The sequence below is a fragment of the Ursus americanus genome, chromosome 5, assembly GCF_024610735.1.
Source record: "Ursus americanus isolate L20-20 chromosome 5, mUrsAme1.1.p, whole genome shotgun sequence".
Classification (NCBI taxonomy): domain Eukaryota; kingdom Metazoa; phylum Chordata; class Mammalia; order Carnivora; family Ursidae; genus Ursus; species Ursus americanus.
This window is the reverse complement of record NC_142131.1, coordinates 28909820-28930000: the sequence shown is the minus strand read 5'-3', so window position 1 is coordinate 28930000 and position 20181 is coordinate 28909820. Positions and strand designations below refer to the sequence as shown.

Below are 20181 nucleotides of genomic sequence, written 5' to 3'. Positions count from 1 at the left end.
ATTGTCTTAAACGCTACATGCTAAAGACTATGAGCACAGCTACTTTTCAGTTATGTGCTGGATAGGAAGTTTTCTCAGTGATGTAACAAATTAACAATACAGTTCTCAAACTGACATCAGTGGGAATGGATTCTATCATGATTAAGCCAGAAAACAGGAAAAGATTAATTTCATTCATTTAATACACTTTTGATGAGCACCTATTATGTATCAAGCACAGGGAATAGAAAGGCCAATAAATAGGCCCTGTCCTATCTTCCAGAGACTCAGAGACTAAGTCTTATTAGATCTACAATACATCTCTAATAGAAAAGATAAGGCCCCTTTCCCCCATGCTGACAATGATTTTACTAAAGTCACTGGCATCTCTCCATTTAATTTCCCATTCCCACAGACTTCAAGATATTTAGTTTTGGAAGGGACCTTAAAAAACAATCTATTACAGTCCTGTAATTTCACAGATGACAAACTGAAGTCAAATTTTGATGTACTAGCTTAAATTTACAAGATAACTTTGCCAGGTTACATAGTCTATGAGGCATGGATGTTAAAGCTTCAGTGAAAATATGAAATAAATGAGTTTCTGAAATTATGTATTTTAAAAAACATTTTATTATGAAAACTTTCAAATGTACACAAAAGTAGAAAGAAATGTAATGAACAGCTACTTACTACTAAGTAGGTTTAAAAAATTTTCAACATTTGTCCAAACTATAATCCAACCCTTTACTCCTGAATTATTTAAAACCAAATTCCAGATATGGTCTAATTTCATCAAGAAATAGTTTGGTTACTTTATCTAACAGATAAAGACTCTTAAAAGGAAACTTCAATACTATTATTACATTAAAAAAGTAATTCCCCTTAATTTCATGTAAAGTACAGTGTTCATATTTCCTTCACTATTATACATGTCTTTTCAGAGCTGGTTTGCTTGAATAAGGATTCAAACAAGATAAACATCTGGTTGGTATCTCTCTTAATCTAAATTATGCATTTTAAAGGAAAACTTACTGATATTTTGTTTGGGTGTATTCGTGCAGAATTGTAAAATATATATTCAGTATTAATTTAACATTTGGGGAGATATTTATATATTCAGTAATGTGGAACAGCTGCAAATTTAAAGAAATAACCCTTATTGATAGGCCTATAAAAGCTGTCTGTAATTACATTCCTGAATGATTTGAATAATAGTGTGTCTGATATATTCTAAGATAAGTGGCTTTTACTTTTCTTTGATATTAGGGTCATATACTGTACTTATCTATTTTTACTCTATGCTCTCTTCTCTCTGGTAATAAATTAATTTTTTAGCATTAGTTGGGCATGTGCCCTATAGTTTAATTCATTTTCTTCTCCTCTGAAGAGAAACAAAGTTTATTTAAGCATCACAATAATACTTTCCATGTTTAGTTCAGGTTTCTCATGTTAAAAGATTTAATACTATTAATATAAATTTTTTATACCATGTCCTACCATATGTTCATACAATTTTGGACAAGCTTTTTAAAGAAGAACAAAGGTAACAGAAGTTAACTTGGCTGATGTATGATTAAATAATAATTAATACATGTTTGGCTAATGCATAATAATCTAAGATACCTTAAAGCTTAAAAAAAATATACTTCACTGCAAATACCACAAATTCAACCTAAGCAACAAAATTTGAAACACAGCAGTTGACAGTAACACAAAGTTCAATCAACTCTGGATGAGTAAAATAAAACTGCCAAAAAGATTCAATCTTTTTTAAATGAATGCTATTTTAAAAACCTCATTTACTATTATAGTACATTTAATTATAATAAATAGAAGCTAGAACCCATAATCTTGGACAAGTCGGTAGATGTTCAGGGAACTGTCTCAGCTCTGAAAAGAGTGGACCTATAGCAAAGGAAAGGAACTACTCACCACAAAGTAGAAAGATGAGGAAAAGAAAGGCCCAAGGCTTTCTTTACCATCACTTCTTTAATTCCTCAATTTCTTGCAGATTTATATATGTATTTTCTATATTTTGATGGGTGACCTGCTTTCTTTGGGCCATAATTATTACTGTTCATTAATTAGCTTCTGATATAATAGATTTTTTATTGTAGATAACTTTATTATGATACCGACGGAGCATTATAAAAGTACTATCCGCCAGTCAGGACTTAGATTGGCATGTATTTACTTAAGCCAAATAAAAAATATTTTCCAATAAAAATCCTGCAACTAAAAATTAATAACAATCTCTTTTTAAAAAGCAGCTCCTTTTAATAATGTAGACAAGGGAGGGATGATAATGGTCTGGTATTAACTATGAGACCTCTGAAGTAGTACAGAAATAAAAAGATGAAGCAGTAGTATGACACGCCTTTAAAGTTTAATTTAAAAATTAAAGCAACTCATACCCAGAGGAGAATTGAATGAAAGAATAAGATGGGACATGGCTAGGCAATGGAAGCACAAAATACTGTCAAACTTTAATTAAAAAATGTTTTCAATTTAAGCAGACCCAGGCCAATGATTTTTCATTATTTTTACCACAGTTCCATGATTACTGACATTTTCATCAGAACAAATAAAGGATTTTTCCCAAATTTAAAATGACAAAATTATTTTTAATTTTGACTTATAATTTCCTCCTCCCCTAAACTCAACGTAATTTGGACTTAGCTGGACTCATCTCTCAGCCTGGGGCTTGAATACCGTTAAGTGTTTAAAATGCAAAAAATAAATGTTTTTTAAAAGATAGTTCTTCCATCATATTATAAAACAAACTTTATCATAGATACATTATTATTTGTTTTGGGAATAAGACCACATATCATGAAATGTCTGGCACACGACTTAGTAAATGCTTGTATCAATAAAGACTCCCTCAAAGCATTGTGTCCTTGCAGACAGATGAAAAGAAAGTTGGTGCTCTGGCAGACCAAGACAAGCTGACTGGCAAACAAAACTAAAATGCCTTAACCTAGCAGTAATTAAAAAGAGAGATGTCTATTTAATAAAAGTTCACTTAAGAGAAACAGAAATCAACTTCAATTATAACTATCATCATTACAATATGCGATTATCCTAATAATCCCCAATTCTGTTTAGTAAATTTCACACTGGCTAAATCAGATTCTGCTTCATGAATTACAGTTTGTTTTTTCTTCATATTGTTTTAAAACTGATAGTGTAAGCTGCACACCAAAAGTAGGTCTGACAGTCACTCTTCTCTATTTTCCAACTAAATTCCTATAACACAAACTGGGTCAGGACCTCATCCCTAATCATGGACAGTATAGTTTCATTAGTTGCCAATCTCTGTCAACAGCAAAAGCTACAAGCCTAGTTGCTAGCCATTTTTTTTTTAAATATTCCTTAGATAAGGAACTTGACAGAACTAATGATAAACACTTACTTCAGATGCTGAATTTGGTTTATGTATTTAAAAAAATGCCCTTTCTTTGCCTCACTCTGCCTGCCCTAGTTAAAGTGCATTACATATGTGATTCCTTCTTCCCACCCTTCGGCTTGAAAATCCTTGAAGGGAGGGCAAGAGGGACTTTAGTTACATGGCTTCTTGGTCATAATGAAAAACTCAAGGCCATTCTTTTGCTGGTCACAGTAAACCCCAGGCTGGCTACCTATAACAACACCCACAGACCTTAGTTTAATGCTACTGTTGCCACTGTCTTCAACCAGCATCATGAGCCTTTATTCCATCATTAAGGGAGGAAGTGATGTTTCACAGTAGCAATTAAAGGAAAGCAGATGGTGAACTGCATGGACTGAGAAAATTAGCCTTCTACTTCTTGTCAAAGAGGAAAAGCAGTTTAGAGATCTAAATTCTAAAGTCTGTTAAATGTCAAAAGTAACTCTCTTTCGATTTTCAGAGGGGGACAGGTCAGACTGTGGAGTGTAGCCAATGTAAAAGCAGAGAAATAATGACAAAAAATGACAACCTGTATCTACAGAAATTCCCAAATGGGCAAAACTATGTTATACAATTAAAGCACCCGGTATTATTATATATACTTTTGAGGAAATTTTTTGTTATGTCCTTACTCAACTGTAAACTCCCTGAGGGCAGAAACCTAGCTCAACTTGTTTAGTGTTATCTTTGGCACCTGCCTCACCTGATGGCTGCTGCCAAGTGATTCACAGTGGGACCCTAGACAACTTAGGCTAAGCGGATACTCTGTGCCAGTTGAGTAACCTGAAAGCTGTGAATTTGAAACCCACCCAAGATATCTGTTTCTTCCTTTGGTTGGTTCTAATTTGTATCCTATTGTTACAGAAAGATTGCAATCTTAAGTACGGTGCTTTCCTGAGTTCTGTGAGTGTTCTAGTGAATTGTCAAACCTAAGGGTAGTTTTAGGAAAGCCCTAAACCTTGAGTTGACCTCAGTAGTCTTGGGTCAATTTAGCAGTGGGCAGGACTGTGCCTCTAACATGGAGTTTGGCTAACTCCAAGGAGCATATTGTATCAAATAGGGCTTTTCTTGTTGCAACTCTGGTTTCTCTTGCATGGACTGTTCTTGGAATTACTTACCATTCCCCAATTTACTGCCTTGTTTTCTATAATGATCACTTTCTAAATGAATCTTCCTGCACCCTCCTAAGTTAATTCCACTTGGGGACTGTGATCCATGAAGATCAAATCACTAATATTATAGCAGCTAAGTCAGTGCTTCCTCACTAATGTGCCACAAATAGGATAGAAGTGTGCTGTGCTGCTCCCCCACCATTAGCCCTCAGAAAGCCCAGGTGGGGCCTACGGTCATTGGAGCTCTTAGGCTCGGTACCTCCGGCCTCTTGCAGTAGTCTCTGTTTACCCCAGAGCACACTACAAATATTATCACTTTTCTGTACGTACCATAACATGAAAAGATTGGAAAGCAATCTTTTGGACAGGAGTCATTACTACAATCTTCCCATGTCAGTATGTCACCAACATAGTTTTCCAATATCAGACTCGGTTATTCCAACCTATCTCTGCTATACTTTAGCCACGCTGAACTACTGTTTCTCTAATATTCCAAGTCTGTTCACATCTCAAGCCTTTGCATACCCTATTTCCTCTGTCCATCACATCACTCTTACTCTACTCCAGCCACCTAGACAAACTCTTACTATTCTCCTGAATTCAGTTCCAAGGTCACATACACAAATTCTTTTCTAAGAGATCTTGGTCAATTGATAGCACCTAAGCAGATTTATACCTCCAGTGTAGCACTTACTATAATAAAATGATTTGTCTGTTTCCCTTCCTAATCTCTGAGTTTCCTGATACTATGTTCCACAATTCACCTCCTTCACTAACTCATCTTCTTGGCCTTTTTCTTTGTTGCCTTTAAAGCATGATGTTTCCTAGAACTCCATCTTCATCTGTCTCTTCTCACTCCACAAGATAGCCATAGAACAGAATTCAAACATTTTCAGGCTCATTATTTCATTTACTTTTCATGAAAACACAATTAAGTATTTAGGGCAAGTATTATCTCCATTTTTTAAATTCAAAAATTCAAGTTTACACAAGTCAATGAATTGCCCATAGTCACAATGATAATAACTAGCTCAGCCAAGGGTAGATATCAAGTATTTGGGCTCCAAACTCAATGCATTTCCTAAACGTTGCCCTGACTTTCTAAGTGAATTCCTGGTTTTTTAAACTGGAACTCCTGAAAAGTATATTCCCATAGAAACCTTCTGACTTGTGATTAGGTGCTAAAGAACTACAGGTACTATACTTCCATCATGGGATTCATAGCATTTGGGGGATTAAACTCAGAGGTCATTTTTCTTTAGAAATTTAAATCTTAAATATTAAGTAAGCAAATTAATAAATTTTCTAAAACTAGTTTGAAAAGAAACATAAAAAATGCAAAGAATGAGACAAGATTTCATGCTGATGTTTATCAGTAAAAAATACACCAAAAGTTTTCAGAGGTAACTTGAACTGCTGAATCCACTTTAACAGTTTTGTGTCCCAAATATACAAAAAATTTCTGGAGTCTCTATTCTGTTCCATTGATCTATGTGTCTGTTTCTGTGCCAGTACCATGCTGTCTTGGTGATCACAGATTTGTAGTATAGCTTGAAATCAGGCAACATGATGTCCCCAGCTTTGTTTTTCTTTTTCAACATTTCCTTGGTGATTCGGAGTATTTTCTGGTTCCAAATGAATTTTAGGATTGTTTGTTCCAGCTCTTTGAAAAAATGGCATTGGTATTTTGATCGAGAGGGCGTTGAAAAGTATAGATTGCTGTCGGTAGCACAGACATTTTAACAATGTTTATTCTTCTGATTCATGAGCATGGAATATTTTTCCACCTTTTTGTGTCTTCTTCAATGTCTTTCATCAGTATTCTGTAGTTTCTAGAGTATAGATCTTTTACCTCTTTGGTTAGGTTTATTCCAAGGTATCTTATGGTTCTTGGTGCTACTGTAAATGTAATCGATTCCCTAATTTCTCTTTCTACAGTTACATGTGTAGTGTATAGGAAAGCAACTGATTTCTGTGCATTTATTTTGTATCCTGCCACATGACTGAATTGCTATATGAGTTCTAGTAATTTGGGGGTGGAGTCTTTTAGGTTTTCCACATAAAGTATCATGTCATCTGCAAAGAGAGTTTGACTTCTTCTTTTCCAATTTGAATACCTTTTATTTCTTTTAGTTGTCTGCTGTTGCAAGGACTTCTAGTACTATGTTGAACAATAATGGTGAGAGTGAGCATCCTTGTCGTGTTCCTGATCTTAAGGAAAAGGCTCTCAGCTTTTCCCCATTGAGAATGATATTCACTGTGGGCTTTTCATAGATGGTTTTTATGAAATTAAGGAATATACCCTCTATCCCTACACTGTGAAGGGTTTTAATCAGGAAAGGATGCTATATTTTGTCAAATGCTTTTTCTGCATCAATTATGATATGGTTTCACTTATTTGTGGAACATAAGGAATAGCAGGGAGGACATGAGAAGGATGGGAAAAATGAAGGGGGGGAAAACAGGGGGAGATAAACCATGAGAGACTATGGACACCAGGAAATAAACTGAGGGTTTTAGAGGGAAGGGGCTGGGGAAACAGGCTGGCCTGAAGATGGGTATTAAGGAGGGCACGTATTGCATGGAGCACTGGATGTTATGTGCAAACAATGAATCATGGAACACTACATCAAGAACTAATGATGTAATGTATGGTGACTAACGTAACATCATCATCATCATCATCATAAAAAGAAAAATAAAATTATGAATAAAACTAAAATACTCTTATTGGGGAAAAAAACAAAAAAACCAAATATACAAAAAATTATTTAAAGCAGAAAAGACCAATTTTCACTCCAACATTTCTAATACCAGGTGAACAATTTATTCTTATTCTACATTTATTCTTATATGCAAATTGTCTTTTCTCCCACCTCACTTTTTTCTCATCCCCTCTAGAAGCTGTTAACATTCTGAGGATTGTTATTTTTGAATTCCTGGGGCTTCACGTGTAACAATTTAGAAACTCTTAGCCTAACAATAATCTAGTAGAAAAACTCATTAATAATCCACTAAAAAACTTAGTTTTTTCATGGACATACTATTATAGGAAATGTTTCTTCATTTTTAGCCATCTGTTGGCCAACTGCCAATTAGCCTCAAGTAAGACTAGAACAAATACTATGTTTATACACCTTTTAACATACAGTTTGAAAAACTAGGACTTTCCTTACAATGATGATGACATTCATTGGGAATTATGTTTAAAAATCTCTGTGTTCTGAATATATAATTTAAAAGGTTAGAACAAATAAGTGAAATTTTTCATTTGAAAAATATTTAGTGTGAAAAAGGAACTGTTCTTTGGGTTTCATTACAAATATTTTGGCTATTTCAAAAAAAAATAAAATCTACCCCTATTTTACTAAATACACAAGGAAAATAAATTTAAATAATCCACTGAAATAAATAAAATTTGTCTACGGTCTAGGAAGTCATATCAACTAGGCTGGGACTTGGAATACAACTACTAGAAACTGTTCTTCAACATTTTGGAAAATTATGTTACTGATAGCAACACCCCAACCCACATTATTTGAGTTGCTAATACACCTATATCAGTCTGCATTTATAGTTGTCACATTCATGGTGGTTCTACCTATCAGTGCCAGCACTATTTAACTACTTCAGTACATCTCTAGTGTAGTCATGGGACAAGCATTTATATAGCAATGTAACTATTACTTTATTGTAAATTACTTCTATTTCTTCCTTCTATTCAATAAGGGAAACATGTTTATTTTACAACTATAGATGTACTTATCTATGAATTTCATTTTAGGATCCAAAAGCCTCCTATATTTGTTGAGGTCCCATATCATTAATCGAGGGTTGTAATTTTTGAGGGTTTTTCTTGTTTTTTCTTCTGATGTCTTTAATCTACTTCTTTCTATATTCATACACATAATGAAAAAAATTACAATTTGCTTCATTAATCCTTTTTAAGTACTGTTTTGAGAACTGGAGGTAAGATTAGGAGCCATGCCATTCGGCATCAGAATATTCTGTTTATTCTATAGGCTCCACCTTTCAAAGTTCTATCTTTCAAGTTCTATTCCTTTCCTTATTTGATTGTTGCTGGTGAATTTCTGGTTGCCATTCTTTTACTACTATTTGATCATTTTGTTAGCTTTTGGAGATGAGTCGGAGTCGAATTTGCTTCGTTGAGCTGAACTTGACAGTCTTTTTTAAAAAAAATTTTTTTAGTATAGTTGACAGACAAGTATACTTTCAGGTATACAACACAGTGGTTCAACTTTGCTTTATATTATCCTATGCTCATAAGCGTAGCTACCACCAGTTACCATGCAACACTATTATAATATCACCGACTGTATTCCTTAACCTATGCCTTATATTCCCGTGACTGACTTATTCCATAACTGGGAGTCTGTATCTCCCACTCCCTTCTACCCATTTTGCCCATCTGGCAGTCCTTTTTTTGTACACTCTTTGGATGGAGTGCTTTTCTTCTCCTTTGAAGAGACCATCCCAATAACTATTTTTTTTTAGTATAAAAGGGTGAGTCCTTCAATTACTTTGTGATGAATGAAAACTTACTGCAAGCTTTTCTAATCTCAACTGCATTCTTCTTATAGCTAATAAAGTATGAGAGTCTACTCAGGGTCCATTATCGTATCACTTTTAAAAATATTAGTTACTATTTACTGAGTGATGACAATGTGCCAGTCACTGTTCTAAGAGCTATACATTTATTATCTCATTAATGTCATGATAATCCTATAGGGTATATAATATCTTCACAGGAAAGTGAGGTGCAGAAGTTACATACCAATCTGCCCAACCACATAGCTACTAAGAAGCTAAGCAGAGATTTGTTCCCTGGTCATCTGTTATCAAAGTCCGACTTACTTATCCACTACCTTACTGCCTCCCAAGTTTTTAGGGCCCTCCTTTCCCCTCAAGGACTAACTGTTTCACTATAGATTTCTTGATTTCTACTTTCTCTTTACAACGTACCCAAATGTTCAAGAAATATTTATTACTTAAATAATAAAGACTTAACTGCTTCTTTTCACTGCTTCCCTCCATCTCTTTCAATGTGCCTTTTCCTTTTAGCAACAAGAATGGCAAACTAAAACCCAAGATAGCATTCTTACTCATTTCTGAGCAGTTAGAGGTAACTGCATTCTACAACTTAAAACAACATGCTCAGCTTAATAGTTTTCACTTGTGCATTCTAAACCAAATGGTCCTGATATCACATTTGCTTTGATGGGGAAATTTTTTGTAACAATGTACAAGAATTAGGTACTCCTCTTTCCCACTTTCGGCAGAACCAGCTCTATGCTCCCCAGGAGCTCAGATCACCAATTATGTACTCTGCCAGCCCTGGGATACACCAGATCTATTCAAGCTACCTTGTGTTCCCATTAGAACTTACTGTTTTTTCTCTTACTTTGTCAGGTTTCTGACAACAAATTAACAAGAGGTCAAGCATATCAACAGATTATACATTGCAGGCAGCATGCCTGATTTAGAGTGAAAGGTTAGTGGATATAATATGCTAACACAGAAAAAAGTTATTGCAGTTTCAGATATCATGACAGGCTGATGGTTTTGGCATTATTTTGAGATAGGTCGGCCTCTCGCCTCACTTCAAGCCATACCCTATAAGTAACATTAAAGAATTATTTTTAGAGATACTAAGGGAGGTAAATAAACATATAAAGATAATGCAAAGAGAAAGACAATCTTGAATTTTAAAATGAAAATAGTCAGGTATTTTTAGTAGCCTACAGTATAAGAACAGTGTAACAGAAATGGAATGATTGTGGGAATTTGAGTCTATTAATGTAGACAATGATTCTTTATGGCAGAATTTATGTACATAAATGAACCCAATGTGGCAAAGAATGCTTGTATGTTATACATATGTAAGAGTGCCAGAGAAAAATGTAAACATGATAATTAAATGTGGATAATAAGCAGAAGTTAATTGTGAGGATAATGGTTTGGATAGAGCAAATTTTTAAAATATTTATAAAATTAAAAGGTCAGATCTAAATTGAACTTGTTTAGAAGAGAAACTGTTCAAGACTAAGAATCCATTTCAATTATCTGCATTTTAATAAGAAAGATGAAATGGTATCACATGAAAACTGAGCTAATATATTTTGAAAATTACTTACACTGATGACTGATGAAGAAGTTGACAAGTTTAAACCTTCAAGATCAGCTATCAAGCTTGGAGAAAGAGCTGGTGTGGGAAGTGCAACTGGAGTGGATACTGGGTTAACTGTAAGAAAAGGCCCAAATTAGCAAATATGCATGAAAATTTAATTCATATTATTAAAAGCAACATTTTTATTTTGTTAGTAAATCTAATTAAATTACTTTGATTAATATATCTATGACAATTCTATTTAACATCTTGATTTAGTTAAGTTATTATCAAGTCATGGCAGTTATTAGTCTTACCTTTCAAAACATAATGGCAAATCCTTAACAAAATAAGGATACAAATACCTTGAGTAAGAGTTTTTGAAAATTTGTATTACATAATATTATCACTACCATTTATGACCCAGTAACTTCACTAAAATAAAAAAAGGGTAAGGAAACATTTTTCCAGCTAATATAAAGAACAACAATAGCTTTCAAGAATTCTCCAGCAGAATCAGAAGTCTTAAAAGTGTATTTAAATCTTTTCTCTATTTTATTCTCCACTATAATAATTACAGGGGTCCAAGCTACCTAACTTCCTTCTAATTATACTTTCAGCAAAAGCTATGTACCAGATAGAAATTTTTGATTCTAAAACCACTATGTACATGAGATCAGGTATGTGTAAATTTGAAAATCTTTGAAAAGTACAGATCTCATCCTCCCCTGCTTAAGACTCTTCAGAGGCTCACAACTGCCTATAAGATAAAAGTCCAACTCCTTAATTAAGTGCACAAGGTTCTCTATGACCTAGTTTGGCACTGTCGAATAGAGTGGCCACTAGATATATACCTAATGAACTCTTGAAATATGGCTAGTATGACTAAAGAACTGTACTTCATAGTTTAATTAACCTTAAATTTAAATGTAAGCAGCTATGTGTGGCCAGTCGGCATCATACTGGGTAGCAGACGTCTATCTCCAATTTCATCAGCAACTCCTATGTTCAGGCCCTACTGATTAATAGTTCCCAATATCTTGTTTCATGTCTTTGAGTCTTTTATATTCTATTCTCTTTACCTGGAAAGTTCTTCTCTGCCTTGTTTACCTTGCAACTTCTACCCATTAAGGTACCACTTAGAAGGAAAGCACCAGCTGACTCACCAAAACCCCTCTTCTATGTGCCCTCTTTGCTCTACAGATATACTTGGACACACTTCTACAACCATACTTCTCTCATAAAACAAATCTGTGTCTTTTTAATTTTTATTTCTACTGCTAATGTATTAATTTTTAGTGCTTAGTAACTGCTCAACTGTTGAGTGAAAAAAATTAAAATGTGGAAAAAGTTTTGGCTTCCAACAAACTCTCACTTCAAAATAGGACCATAAAGGAAGTAACATTTACTTAATTTGACAGGATTTTCCAGACCACCTTTTTCTCATTCAGTCTCACAATATCCTGTAGTTAGGCAGAAAAAAATATTAATTCATAAAGTTAGGAATAAAAAAATGATATTGCCCAAAGAAGAAAATTTTCAAAGGAAGTCTGAAATAAAATTTCAACATAGACAACAGAAAAAGCAGAGTGGAGACTGGGTGAAAGAGTGAATGGAGCCCTTGCTTTCTCCCTTGCTCCTTCAGTGTCCCTGAAACACTGCTACAAATCCCCAGGCTTCCTCAGACCTATGCTGAAAACCAATGTACAGTTAGCAAGTGTCACAGGGAGTTGGGGTGGGGGGGTGGGGTGGGAAGGATCAATGGGGATATGGTGGTAAAGGAAGACTTCATGAATAGGAGGAAATGAAGCCCAGTTTTTAAGTAAGGGCAGGGTTTAAATAAGAGCAAGGGAAGAAGGTGAGAAAATACTGTGAACAAAGGCTGAGAGGTGGGAATGTGGAAAACTAAGGGGGTTATATTTAACCTCTACACCAAAGGGAGCCATTAAAAACTACCAAAAAGAGGAACAATATATGTACTGCTAGATATCAGTATAAGGGACAAACTGAAGGAGGAACAGTCAAGTTGGCAGTGAGGAGGAATACAGTAATTCAGGCATGACATGAAAAGGACTAAAAACAACAGGTGAGGAGGGAGAAACCATTCATATTAAAGACACTGTAAACTGAGGAACAGGGAGATTATGTCTTATACAGGCCATAAAACAAGCAAATGGAAGAATCACTGTGGGACATGGAACTGGTTCTCCTATCTTGCATCAAAATATGTTTCCTTTCCAAAAATCACTTTTCTGATAGGTTCTAAATATTTGTCCATCCACCCATCCACCCAAAATATTAGATACCCATTTAAGGAAAAAAAAACTGAGTAAGAAAGCCTCTGATTTCAACTATGGCTTGGCCTACAGACACAGAGAAGAAAAAGACATCAAAAGCAAGAGGAAAATTCACACTAAAGTTTGACCAAAAAAAAAAAAAAAAAAAAAGAAAGGCTTTTAATATCATTTCAGAAGACAGAGTTTTTGGTACTAAAGAAATGCCTACACATCTGTTTACAGGTCCAGCAAGATAAAAGCTGGCACTGAGAATTTATCCAAAACTGGATTCTGAGGTTAGCTGACTATGCTTAAGTATTCAATTCAATACTTCAATTAAGTATTCAATTCAATAAATAAAAAAATGATTCTCCTAGTTTAAAAAAAAATAACCTGCCATACAAGTGAAAACCACATATCATTTCTACCCACTGACTTGGCAAAGGCAATTTTTAAATACAAAATTTAGCATCAGTAAGGGTATCAGTAATCAGTACTCTCATACTAATACTGTGTAAGTTGGTACAAGCCTGGGAAAGGCAATCTTAGACAAAAGAATTCTTCAGAGCCTTTGTCCCAGCAATTCCACTCCTGGGGATTTATCTTAACGAAACAGTCGGGGCGACAGTGTAATAATATACTTATGATGTGTACTGCTTCACTAACTACAAAAACAAAAAAATGGAAACAAGTTACATTTTCAACAATAGTAAACCTATTAAATATAATTTATTACAATATAAAGGATAACCATGCAGTCATTAAAAATGAAATTGTTAAAGAACATCTACCGCAGGGCAAGTAATGTGAATGATAAACAGAGAAGTAAATGATAAAAGAGTATCGGTATGATCACATTTTGGGGAAGAGGAGATTTGCATATGAAAAGATCTGACCGGGCATGCCAGATGGTAAACCCAAGCTATTCGGATTATAAATCCATTTTCTTCTTTTTATTTTTAAAACTTTCTGCAAAAACACTTTTTTCCTTACTAAAGTACAGTTGACCCTTGAACAACACAGGTTTGAATCATGCGGGTCCACTTACAGACAGATTTTTTTTCGATACAATATAATGCTAAGAATGTATTTTCTCTTCCTTATGATTTTCTTAGTAACACTTTACTTTGTTGTAAGAATATACTACATAATACATATAACATACAAAATACGTGTAATTGACTGTTTACGCTATCAGTAAGGCTTCCAGTTAACAGTAGGCTATTAATAGTTAAATTTTTGGGAAGTCATAAGTGACAGGTGGTTGTCAGTGACCCTTAACCCACCACATTGTTCAAGGGTCAACTATATATTTAATAATAAAATAATTATACAGTTATTCTTCTGATCAAACTTTTCCTTCACAAGTTAAGAATACATAAGTTTTACTATCTACTAGTTTAATATGAAGTTATTTAACTTGTTAAATGTCACTGCTTGCTGCTGCTCATGATCATCATCTCCATCTTGGTAACCCCCTTATCTAATGTTTATCATGTGCCCAGCAGAGTTTGAAGAGCTTTTACATTTATCAACTCATTCAATCCACTTAATACTCCTAAAAAGTATTACTATTATCCCTATTTTACTAGATTAAAGCAAAAACACAGAGAGGTTAGGTAACTTGTCCAAGCTTACCCAGCTTAGTAATTAAAAGGACTGGAATTCACAAGGGCACCTGGGTGGCTGAGCCAGTTAAGCATCTGCCTTTGGCTCAGGTCATGATCCCAGGGTCCTGGGATCCAGGTCAGACTCCCTGCTCAGCGGGGAGTCTGCTTTTCCCTCTCCCTCTGCCCTCTCTCTAGCTCTGTACTCTCTCTCTCTCAAATAAAATCTAAAAAAACCAAACCAAACAAACAATGGGATGCAAACTCAGACACTACAGCTCCATTGTCCTCTTAGCCACTCCACTGCCTCTACTACAATTTCTTCAACAATATGATATCACAGATCATAAGGCTTATTTCAAGCATGATTACTGGTGGCTGATAAAAATTTTAAAAAGAGTTAGTTGTACCAATAGTATAATTACATAGGTTTATATTTCTTATAAAAAAGCATCATTGTTGCTTTATGATCATCCTCTCAAAATCACATGGTACAGAGTTCTAAAAGTTCTCTTCATTTCCAGAAATATAAAATACCCAAGGAACTCTCAAACTATAATGGGAGAAACAGAATTCCTTGGGTAGGGGCAATGTATACATTTAGAGTCTCCAGCATGTAGCAGACTACCTATATCAGAGCAAGCATTCAATAAATGTTTTCTGAATGAAGACATAGATAAATTCAGTACTTGAAGTTTTCCTGGTATATGGAATACATAACCTCTGTGGATTATGATGTGCCTCTTAGATAAAAGTTAAGGAATGTTTCTGACCCTCCTTCAAAATTAATCTAATTCTCACAGCTGAGAACTCAAGCTACTGGAGAGTGACTTTTTAGTTTCTGATCTACAAACTGTTAACCATGGACAATGGAGAACTACCGTAGGCTAATAAGTAGCATAAATGAAGTCAGTATCTTAAGAACCATTGTCAACAAAGCTTTTCTCCCATAACACTCTACTTATCTTTACCTCTAAGCTCAGATCAGTTCTCCCACAAGGCCTCTGTAGCTTTTTAACTGGTTTTTGTCTCCTTCCTCATTCATTCACACTTTGTGCCTCTACTGTTCAGGTTGTCTGTGCCCCAGACTAGATATTAGTCCCTGGAATCAAATGACTAAATCCTGTTTATTTGTTTAGGCCAAAAAAAAAAAGGATATCTAGCAAAGTACCCTTACACTTAGCAGACAATCTGCAAGTATTTACTGAACTGACTTGTTAAAAAGAGAGGGAGGCTTCAAGTGTCATTTCTGACAAAAGTGGAATAAAAGATTTTTAAAGAAGTAGTTCTCAGGTATTAAAAATAAACAGAAATATACCCTATTTTGAGTTAAAGTTTAAGTTAGGATTAAATTTCCTTACAATGAAAAAAAAATCTGAGTATTTTTATAGTTGCAGCATCCGCCGTGAACTTGTGTCCACCATGACCATGCATCCTGGATGCTATCATTAATCAATATGATTCTGAGAGATTGAATAAATCACCAGGATAAGTGGTGGATAACTAGCCAGACAAAAATGGCATAAACTCATTGCCATGGAAACAATACACAGGATACCTGTACCTTGACTGGGTGGGATTTTTCCCCTTCTGTATGGGATAGTAGTTACTTGTGACCTAAGAATAATTTTAGAATAATTTCTATTAATATCAACTCTGAAGCTTAGTTGTACTGATCTGAAACTGTGTTTGTTCATAATAAAAGTGAAGTGAATCTGAAAAAAAATCTTACGTTTAAATTCTTAAAACTTAGTATTTGAGAGAACCTACGCTTCTACATAAAACACATACTTTTAAAAAGACTCAAATAATAAAAATTATATCATTTTACAGGTTTCAATTTTTCCCTAGCTGCCGGGAAATGCGGAGTGAAACAGAGAGAGTGTACCTACTAGTGCATTTCAGTAACTTGTAACATTTACTCTTAATTCCTTCTTAAATGTGCTTTACTATTATTCTTCCACAATTCTAAACTTTTTAAATTGTGAAAGTTATATACTCATGGAAAATGTTCATTGTGATAGGAAGAGTCTTTTTCTCCCCTCTGTTCCTAGTTTAGTTCTATATCCCAAAGGGGCCAGAGCTAACCACTATTGTTTATTGTGTAGCCTTACAGAAAAATACGATGTATAATCATATTTGTGTTTGTGTGCTGGATATAGTTCCTCTTTTATTCTTTTTTTTAAAGAAGTGGAATCACGATCTACATGTACTTTTTTTTTTTAACCTACAATATTCTGGATATATAATTATATAATTAGTAGACAAGATCTGCTTCATTGTTGTTAATAAGCTGTATTACTCTATCGGTAGACATTTTGTTTTCAGGATTTTGCTATAATTAATAATGACTCAATAAGGTTTTTACATGCACCTTTGCATATTTTATTAATTTAAAAAATACTGAATGGATGCTCATTATCTGCCACGTGTCATTCTAGGTACTAGGAATAGTAGTAAGAGAGACAAGAATATTATTTTCATGGAACTTGTATCCTAGTTTGGCAAGAAAGACAATAAATGAGAACTACAAATATTTATGATAATTACAAAAAGTGAAAAATACTATGAAAACAATCAAGACTGATCAGTGAAGATGTATAAAAGAAGATGACTTCTGAGCTAGGATTGAAAGATAAGAAGCCCTAAGAAAATCTGAAGACACGTTCTTGGGTAATAGCAGTGGGAAGGCCCTTGACAGGAATGAGACTGGTATATTTCGGAAATGCAAAGGAGCATAGTGGATAAGAGGTAGGCAGGAGTCAGATCACCCAAAGGTCTTAGAAACCTAGAAATACAGACTTTAACTGTAAAATTAAGCCATTAAATTAAGGGGTCTAAAATAAGAAAGGAGTAAGATCTGATTTTCCTATTTTGTCTGTAGGATAAACTCTTAGAAAAGAACTGTTACATCAAAGGGTGTATACAATTTAAGTTTTGGCAAACATTGCTAATAGGACTCTAAAGCTGCACCTATTTTTATTCCTATCAAAAACATGTGTAGGGTGCTTATTTCTCCAAACTTTAGCAACACTGGATGTTGCTTTAAAATCTTTGCCAATAGGTAAAAGATGATGCAAATATGACTTGAACTTTATTTTATTCAAGTGTATATCATAGTGATTTGATATGTTTATACATTACAGAATGATCCTACAACTCTAGTTAATCATCTGTCACCATACGAAATTGTTATAACACTGTTATTATTGACTATATTCCCTATGCTGAACCTTACTTACATCCCCACGACTTATTTATAACTGTAAGTTTGTACCTCTTAATCCCCTTTACCTATTTCACCTGCCCGCCAAACCCTCCCTATTCTAGTAACCAACACTTTGTTTTCTGCATCTAAAAGTCTGTTTCTGTGTTTGTTCATTTGTTTTGCTTTTCAGATTCCACATATAAGTGAAATCATATAGTATTTACCTTTCTCTCATTCATTTCACTTAGCATAATACCCCCTAGGTCCATCCATGTCGTTGCAAATGGCAAGATTTCATTCTTTGTGATGGCTGAGTAATATTCCTGTGTGTGTGTGTATCACATCACATCTTCTATATCCATTTATCTATCAGTGGACAGTTAAGCTGCTTCCATAGCTTGGCTAATGCAAATAAGGCTGGAGTGAACATAGGGGTGCATATATTTTTAGACAAATACCCAAATCTACCATTGCTAGATCATATGGCATTTCTATTTTTAAGTTTTTAAGAACCTTCATACTGTTCTCCATAGCGGTTGTACCAATTTACATTTCCACCAACAGCGTATGAAGGTTCCTTTGTCTCTACTTCCTCACCAATACTTGTTACTTTTTGTCTTTTTAATAAGAGCGAATCTGACAAGTGTGAGATAATATCTCATTGCAGGTTTTTTTGTTTGTTTGTTTACCTTGAAACCAACGATTTCTTTTTTTTTTTTTTTTAAGTTTTTATTTTAATCACCCAGCACTCATCACTTTAAGTGCACTCTTAATCACCATCCCCTATTTCATCCATCCTCCCATCCATCTCCCCTCCAGTAAAACCATCAGTTTGTTATCTCTAGTTGAGGGTCTGTTTCTTGGTTTGTTTCTCTTTTTCCTGTTTGCTAGTTTTTTTGTTTTTAAAATTCTTCATTTGAGTGAAATCATATGGTAGTTGTCTTTCTCTAACTTATTTTGCTCAGCATAATACCCTCTAGTTCCATCTGTGTCATTGCAAATGGCAAAATTTCATTCTTTTTGATGGCCAAATAATATTCCATTGTATATATATGCACACCATATCTTTATCCATTCAACTGTTGATGGACATCGGCTTTGTTCTTTTTCAAGACTGCTTTGGCTATTTGGAAACTTCACTGGTTTCATACAAAGTTTAGGATTCTTTGCTCTAGTTCTGTGAAAAATGTCATTGGTATTTCATAGGGAGTTTACTGAATTAGTATATTACTTTCGGTAGTATGGACATTTTAACAATATAAATTCTTCCAATCCATAAGCATGGTGTATCTTTTCATTCATTTGCGTCGTCTTCAATTGCTTTCACAATGTCTTACAGTTTTCAGAGTACAGGTCTTTCAATTCCTGGGTTAAATTTATTCTTAGGTATTTTATTATTTTTGATGCACTTACAGATGGCATTGCTCTCTTAAATTCTCCTGATAGCTCACTATTACTGTAGAGAAATGCAATGAATTTCTGTGTGTTAATTTCATATCCAGTGATTTTACTCAATTCATTTATTAGTTCTAATAGTTTTTTTGGTGGAGTCTTTACGGTTTTCTATATATAGTATCCTATCATCTGCAAAAAGTTTCACTTTTTCCTTTCAAATTTGGATGACTTCTATTTCTTTTTCTTGCCTGATTGCTGAGGTTTCCAGTACTAGATGAATAAGGATAAAAGTGGCAAGAGTGGGCATTCTTGTCTTGTTCCTGATCTTAGAGGAAAAGCTTTAAGCTTTTCAAAGTTGCATATTATTTTAGCAGCATAGGTATTTGTCATATACAGCTTTTATTATGTTGGGGTACATTCCTTCTATACCCACTTAATTAGGAATTTTTAATCATAAATGGATGCCAAATTTTGGCAAATGCTTTTTCTGCATCTACCGAGATGATCATATGATTTTTATCCTTGTTAATGTGGTGTATCATGTGGAACTATCTGCAGATGTAGAACCATCCTTGCATCCCTGGAATAAATTCTGCTTGATCGTGGTGTATGATCCTTTTAATGTATTACTGAACTGAGTCTGCTGATATTTTGTTGAGGATTTTTCATGTATGTTCATTATGGATACTGGCCCATAATTTTTATATTTAGGGTATCTCTGTCTGGTTGTGGTATAAAGGTAATGCTGGCCTTGTAAAATAAGTTTGGTAGCATTCTTTCCTCTCCAATTTTTTGAAATAATTTGAGAAAGACAGGTACTAACTCTTGTTGAAATGTGTGGTAGAATTTACCCGTGAAGCTGTCTGGTTCTGGACTTTCATTTTTGATTCAATTTCTGATTACTGATTCAATTTCATTACTTGTAATCAGTCTACTCAGATTTTCAATTTCTTCAGATTCAGTCTTAGAAGGTTGTGTGTTTCTTGGAATCTATTTCTTCTAATTGTTCATAGGGTCCAATTTTATGTTTTATTTCTTTTTGCT

At 34.3% G+C, this 20181-nt stretch overlaps 1 protein-coding gene across 5 annotated transcripts in view; it reads right to left on the bottom strand.

The window, feature by feature from the left end:
• AP3B1 (adaptor related protein complex 3 subunit beta 1) overlaps window positions 1-20181 on the bottom strand; it is a 248717-nt gene that overhangs the window by 56645 nt on the left and 171891 nt on the right. For all 5 annotated transcript variants that reach the window (XM_045796415.2, XM_045796418.2, XM_045796416.2 and 2 more), the window contains exon 22: window positions 10680-10786. In XM_045796415.2, the coding sequence (XP_045652371.1) occupies window positions 10680-10786 (107 nt within the window). The remainder of the gene's footprint in view (window positions 1-10679; window positions 10787-20181) is intronic.